The sequence below is a fragment of the Pelodiscus sinensis genome, chromosome 2, assembly GCF_052426305.1.
Source record: "Pelodiscus sinensis isolate ZL-2025 chromosome 2, ASM5242630v1, whole genome shotgun sequence".
Taxonomy (NCBI): domain Eukaryota; kingdom Metazoa; phylum Chordata; order Testudines; family Trionychidae; genus Pelodiscus; species Pelodiscus sinensis.
The window spans coordinates 107,582,625-107,590,075 of NC_143053.1; the positions used below are offsets into that span (position 1 = coordinate 107,582,625).

The following is a 7,451-nucleotide window of genomic DNA, read 5'->3' on the forward strand; positions in this document are numbered from 1 at the left end:
GAAAAGAAGCTGAAAGACGTTCTTTTTCTTCTCTAATGATACCAGCATTGTGAAATCCTCACTCCTGGGCTTTGAGATAATGGATATTCAAAAATTAAAGTAAGTAAAACTGAAGTGCGCAACAATATTAAGACCAAGGCCAACACTGTGAATGGGAAGATTTTAAATATAAATACAATGAGTAAGATACTAATATTCAAGTTTGCCAAAAAAGACAGTAATGAGAGAGAAAATCAATACATTAGACCATCAGTTTTTGCAAGACACATCCCCAAATTAAAATCAACACTTAGTGCATGAGGGAAATTTGATCCCACCTACTTTGGAAACAAGTTTTGGAACACAATGAGTTTGAAACAGCATTCCCAGGAGCCCGAATGCAAGCATTAATACTTTAGTAAAGGTACACAGAGGGCATCATGTAGCCATTTCTTTTACATCATTCACATACATCTGTGATAGGATGTCTGATTTCAGGGATGTTTCTATTAGACATAATCTTCTTGATCATAACATAGTTGAGTAAACTGTTAAAAGGAACAGTTAAAAGGACTTAGTCTACTTCCAGCAGAACCCCAAGGAACTTTTAGCTGTGACCATATGGAGAAGGGCCTCCTGGGATGGGCAAGATGGGTGTGGGAAGAATGCTAACAACAAGAGGTCAGAACAGGAAGTCTTTGTTCCTGAAATTCCCAGCATCTTGCTAGTAACAGGATAAAAGATGGAAGAAAACAGTGGCCTGAACTGCTTCTCTAACATTAAATTCCTGCTCTTGACTGGATTCCTGAAAATGATGAACCCTGTTCATTTATTGCATCCTGAATAATTACCATATAAATTGTCCATTACTCCTCCTGCTCCGTTACTCCTGCTTCTATGAATTATTGGACTTTTATCACATATTGATTCTTGAAAACTGATGTGGACTATGAAACCATGCTTAAATTACTCTTGTTTAAATGATATGAGACTGGGATTTATAGCTTACAGTTCAGATATATTTTCATGCCAAATGAAATTTAAAAAAAAAATTGAAGAAAAAGGGAAGATAATAAAGTAATTCCCATTCATTTTGGTGAGCCCATTGCATTTTCCCAACTTTCCTTTAGATGGCAGGAGATTACAACCAATGCTTTTATGTATTTATGGAAAGGTCTCTGATGTAATGCAGTCCTGTGACTGTCCAATGTGACCAGATTTCAGCGTCACATTGCTAGCATAGTTTAATCAACAATCTTCTTAAACCTGCACTATGTCTGCCACGGCCTCTGATAAAATGCAGATTATGACAGAACTGGTGAGCGAAACTGAGGTCAGTCTTCTTGAATGCAAAGTGTGCTTTGAAAAATATACCCAGAAGAAGAAACATCGGCCGAGGAACTTGCCCTGTGGACATGTTATATGCTTAGAGTGTGTATTCTCTCTAGCACACCCAAGAAATTTTAAATTGGAGTGCCCTTTCTGTCGAAGAGCTTGCAAATCCTCTGAGACGAGTGACTGCTTACCATTGCTGCACCTGATAGAGATCTTAAGCCCTGCAATTAATACTCCTTTAGCTTCAGGAACAACAACTGGGACAGGCGATGAAGCAGCTGTATCAGCATCTCTAGGCTTAACGTTCAACCTTTCTTTTGGAGGCTGGGGAACTTTGGTCAATCCAACTGGGATTGCAATGTGTCGGAGGTCTGGGTGCATAGTAGTGGCACATGATGGCAAGAAAAGGATTAAGCTGTTTGGCTTGAATGGGAGCTGTATACAACAGTTTGGAGAAAGAGGAGATGCAGGCAATGATATTAAATACTCACTTGATGTGACAGTCACATTGGATGGCCACGTGGTTGTCACAGACAGCGGAGATCGCTCTGTCAAGGTGTTTGATTTTAATGGAAGAGGGAAGTTAGTTATCAGGGAATCCTTTTGTTTACCATGGGGTTTGGATACCACCCCTGAAAATGAAATTATCCTGTCTGATCCAGAGGCAGGTGCTCTTTATCGCTTGACAGCCAATTTTAAAAAAGGAGAACTGAAGAAGGCTCAGAAGATCCAATCTAACTTATGCAATCCAAGAGAGGTGGCAGTTTCTCAGACTTCTGGTATTATTGCTATAATAGAGCACCTGATAGCTAAAGGACCAAATGACAGCAGCACAAAAGTGAAGATATTCAGTGCTGACATGAAACTCATTGGCCAGATGGATAGCTTTGGTCTAAACCTAGTGTTTCCCTCCAAAGTATGTGCTACTGCTGTGGCTTTTGATGGAGAGGGACACATAATAGTAGCAGATGCCTATAACCAAGCTGTATTGTGCTTAGGAAAACCTGAGGAATTTCCTGTCTTAAGACCTAAAGTTACCCAAGGGCTTTCTTATCCTGTGGCATTGACTTACACAGCAAACAATTCTCTGATTGTCTTAGACAGTGGTGATCATTCAATTAAAGTGTATACTGCTAGTTGAATTGTTTTGGATGCTTACTAATTTCATTCATCTTCAGATTTTAAAAAGTCATTATGGTTTTTATCTGATGTATGTGGGGTTTTTTTCCTGCCATGGTTTTGTGTGAAACATTTTTAAAGACATGCTGTGTGGTCTTTGACATTTTCTGACTTCTGAGTATGTGTGAGAGACAGCCTATGTTATAATAGCACCAGATAAAGAGATCTCAACTAGATAACCTGGCATTTTTTCTAAACTGTTACATGATTGTTGTTTGGGGTTTTTTTTTCATATAGGCTTGTGTTAGATAATATAAGATCATAGGTTAGTTGTGAAGCAGAGAATGACATGTAGTTATCTTGAAGTCTAGACAATTTGTATTTTTTATAAGGTAAGAGAATCTCGTGAGAAAGAAGCAATATTTAGAAATTCTATCAGAAGGGAGACTCTCCAGCTCAAAGGACTGGTAACTGGAAGTAGAGCCTTTAACTTCAAGGTTATTTTAATCCAATTGAGGTTATTAGTGACAAAGTAATTTTGATTATTCAATGGCCAGTTTGAAATGCATTGGGTGGTCAAAGTGTAGTTTCTTCACATTAGAAAACCACATTAGAAAAACCATTATGAAGGCTGCTATTATGAGAGGCCAGTGACTGAAAGGTCCTAGAGACTGACTGACACACCATCTCATTCCTAAAGGTAGAGCAATCAGAAGAGTTAAGACGGTGGTACAGTGTTTAGAAGCTTGTATTGTCTGGCCAAAAATTTTCTTTAGAGAATTATTTTCTGGTGGTCAGATTTCCATTGTGCTCTGCTTCTTCATTACCATTAACTTTGCTTTGAAAAATAAAGTTCTAAAATTTATAACAAAGATTGTGTCTTAAGGTTTGACCACAATTACGCATTTTCCTGTGTCATGCTTGTATGAATTCTTGTACTATTCTGTATAGATTCTTACACTACCCTCATCACTGTAGTTTCAGAGTGCTTTCATTTCAATACCTTAGCTGTATAATGAGACGGATATAAAAAGACAAGCTTCTGAACATGCATATAAAGTGATGGCGGTAGTTGCAGTAATGGGCAAAGCTCCCAATGGCTCAGAGATCTAGGCTAGGAACCTATAGCGTGGGGATCAGGTTCCCAAGGCTGGGTCCCCTCCCCAGCATTGGGGAGCAGGTGCTGGTGCTCCAGCCTTATGACCCCCTGCAATCCTCCCATGGGGCTGCAGCACTAGCCTGGGGTCCCTGCTTTGTGTGTGTGTGGGGGGGGGGGGGAAGGTGGTGTGGAGGGAGGAGTTGAGAGTCCCAAGCCTCAGGGGCTGGAGTCAGGCAAGCTGGGGCCAGATCCAACCCATGGGCTCTGCCTGGTGTGAGGGAGGAAGAAGTTTTGTGTGCTGCCACCACCTCCCCGCTCTCCCCCCATGTCAGCTGTGGAAACAGCAGCACAGCAAAGCACTTCCTGGAGGCTTTACCTCTGCTGCTCTGATTGGCTGTAATTGCTTCCTCTTAGCTCCTGCACACACATCCAGTCCTGCGCTCTACCTCCTTCTCAGACTCCCCGAGCCCCAATCCCCATTCTGCACCTGCACCTTACCTAGGGTTGCCAGATGGTTGAAACAAAAATACCGAACACCCCTCCCCCCCCAAAAAAAAACCACAGGGAAAAAATTCTGTTGAACGAAAAAGAAGGGGGGGGGACCAAAGTTGCTGAGCAAAAAAAATGGGCCCCAAGATTAAGCAAAAAAAAAAAAAAATTAAAACAGCATTAAAACAGCATGTTCCCTTTAAGAGTGAGTGCAGGGATAGGAACAGGGAAGAAGTTGAGCACTAAGACCTGGGGGAAAGCATTGCTTCCCCTAGGTCTTTTGGCCAGCAGCCACTTTGTGCGGGCAGCCTTAGAGAACCAACTAAGCATGGGGGCTGGCGTCAGGGGGCTGGAAGTGTTGGAGGCCGGGGGAAGGACGGGCACTGAGTGTTTGTAGGGTTGCAAGGTGCCTGGCATTTTCACCTCCTGGCTGGGGAAAAATTCAGAGAATACCGGACATCTTGGGTGTCTGGTATTCTCTGAATTTTTTTTTACTGGACAGGAGGCGAAAATACCGGACAGTCCGGGTGAATACCTGGCAACCCTAACCCTACCTCTTGCCCAGCCCCTGCATCTTGCTTCTGCACCCTGGCTACTGTCCAGCCCCTCCTCCCCCCCACAGCCTGCTCTTGCACCTTACAGCCCTCTCAGACCCACCAACTTCCAACCCACTCCTGCACCCTCCCTCTCGTCCACACCCCAAGCCCACTTCCCGGCAGCTTCCTCACATACACTGAATTCTTCATTTCTGGCCTGCCCCAGAACTTAGGGGGCCCCACAAAATCTAGATTCTGATGTGCAAGGGGTACATGGTGAGTGTCTTTCTGCTTCTCAGTAAGGGGCCATGTCCGTGAGGTTATTTTTATTTTATTTTATTTTGTTTCTCACATTTATGCAGCCTCTGACTGATTTTTCTGTGGGTCAGCAGCTCCAACCCAAAAAATGGTTCCCCATCCATGGTCTAGGCATTTATTTGGTCAAAACTTGTTTACAGCTCTCTGCAACTAAATTAGACATCACACAAAAAATAGACTTTTGTGAGATTTCTGAAAATTTGTGCTTCTGGGTGTCCTATCTAATGAAATATTAGCACTCCTGCTTTCAGACCCAACCAGAACCAAGTGCAGAGGTGGATGAGAAGGGGGAGGGAAGAACCTTATTTTTTTCTTAAGCTTTAGAAAAGATTTGGGTCAGTTCTTTTTTTTTTTTTTTTTAATCCAAGACCATGAGCTGGGTCTTGAGTAGGAATTATATTACTTTAGTTGGGCTCTTCTCTGAATCTTTTCAAGTTTCTCTGCTGCTAAAAAGAGGCTTTTTGGTAGCTCTGCATTATTAAGTAGTTTGACAGTGGCAACAGTTCTGATATAAGTGTAAATGCTTTGTAAAGTAGATAGACCTAGGTTAAAATTATATATGCCTCTTATTTTCCTTTATTCTTATTTGGCCTTGCAGACTGTGAATAAGAGATGCTGTACTTCCACATGCCCTGAATTGAAGTCAGAAGGAGTCTTTTCATTAAGTTCAGTGGGCTGTTGATCAGGATTTTAGAGTGTATCATTACTAGACAACATTGTATCCCAACCTAACAGACACATCCTTATGTTAAACAGGACAAGGGCACTTTTAGCATCTCATTTTGCACTAAATGTATCTTTGTATCTGTCTTGTATTAAAATGTTTGAAACTGAATTTCACTAAATAGGCTATTTTCAAAAATTGTGGGATCGGACTAGTCCTGTTTTGGATAGTATTGTGACATTTCTGAAACTTATTACAGGTTTCTCTTATTTTACCTTACTCCGTATATTCATTTTTCTTTGGTGGTATCAGTAGATCTGTTGTAGAGTAACTCTTGAGATTTTATGGATCTGGACTGTAAATCTTTTCCAGTCCATTCCACCTATCAAAAACTAATGCCATGGTTCCCAAATTGTGGGACATGAATCCTTGGGTAACATAGAAAAACATTCAGTAGGGCATACCAGGGGGTTGGGCCAGCCTCCATAGTGAGGGAGTGCCCTCCAGCCCAGCTCTGGCCCCAGCTGCAGCTCCATTCCACACCTAGCTCTGCTGTCATTCCTTCCCTGGTCCCACCCCCCCCCGAAAAGTTCTGAATTTAGCCCAAGTTCTGATGAGCCAACAGTGTAGTAATGCAGGGTGTGGACAGATTCCTTTACTGGTAACTGGGGTGTGTGACAGGAGACGTCTGCAATAAGGGGTGTGAAGAGTGACAAGGTTTGGATTTGCTGTAAGAAGAATTCTGCTGGCCACAGTAGGATTCTTCTGTGGGCCAGGACACTAATGCAGGGAGCACTTCGTTTCTTCTTTACACTCTGCCAGCAAGAGCTTACTATTAACTGTGATGTCTCTGGGGGATACCAAACTGATTTGATAGAGAGGGCACAGTTGTCTACTTTCTTTGGGGAATTGATGTGATTCTAAATGCACGGGAAGGGTATCTTAGAAGTATGTAAAATAATAAAATGTGCTACATGGTTTGACAGTTTAGGGATCTAGACACTCAGGCTATGATCCATCACTGACTTGTCCTTCCAACAAAAATAGCCTCTTTACACCAGGACAGCAGAGAGTAAGGGTTTGTCCTTACTGTTTAACTCATGGATGAAGAAACTGGCCTCCAACAGCCAGGAGCTGAAATATTCAACTTATTTTAAATAAAATCACACTGTTGAAAACTCTAAAACAAACATACAAAACACAAATTTTCCATATTCGTCTCTCTTGATAGTCAAGATGTTTGTGTTCACAGTCCAACTGTGTTTGTACCCAACCTGCAGTAGGTACAAACTAGGACTGGAAGGGACCTCAAGAGATCATCAAGTTCAGTCCCCTGCCCTCATGGCAGGACCAAGCACCGTCTAGATCATTCCCAGTAGCAGGAAGGTGGCAGCTGGGGAAAAAAGATCTATTCTAGAATGCTGCAGGATATACTGACTTTTACTTGTGTCGAAAGTGGGTTCTTTTGTTGAATGATGCATTATAGTTTATGAATCCCATTGCTTTGCCTTGTAAAACATGGGGCAGGGAAATATTTAAAATTCTGTCTTCATTTATTAAGCTTGGGTACCTAAATATAGATATGAAATTAAGTGTCCTGTCCTATAAAAGTGCTGATTACATTCAGCTCCTACTGACTTATGAAACTATATAAATATGGATTTAGGTGACCAATTTTAGGCACCCAAACTTTTGGCCTGAGTTATCGGATCATGGTGTAGTCATATGACTGCAGTACATTTTCCTCCTCCCATTTGCTCTTTATTCTTTGAAAATGTATGCTAAAACTTAAAATCTATAGAACTCTAAAGATCCTCTGTGTTATTTGAATTTTGTCCCATTTGTTAGGAAACATGCAGAAATAAACAGAAATCTTTGTGATCATAAATTATTTTCAGTAACTATATCTTGA

General features: G+C 41.5%; 1 protein-coding gene across 1 annotated transcript; it reads left to right on the forward strand.

Moving 5' to 3' along the window:
- Positions 1-182: 182 nt before the first annotated feature.
- NHLRC1 (NHL repeat containing E3 ubiquitin protein ligase 1) lies at positions 183-7,270 on the forward strand. Its single transcript, XM_075921186.2, has one exon. It carries the CDS (start codon positions 1,253-1,255, stop codon positions 2,453-2,455), a length of 1,203 nt encoding a protein of 400 aa, XP_075777301.1. The 5' UTR covers positions 183-1,252; the 3' UTR covers positions 2,456-7,270.
- Positions 7,271-7,451: the final 181 nt, after the last annotated feature.

What these genes read in the sequence shown, in the direction of transcription:
- NHLRC1 (XM_075921186.2), top strand. Translation starts at nt 1,253, where the DNA reads ATGTCTGCCACGGCCTCTGATAAAATGCAGATTATGACAGAACTGGTG.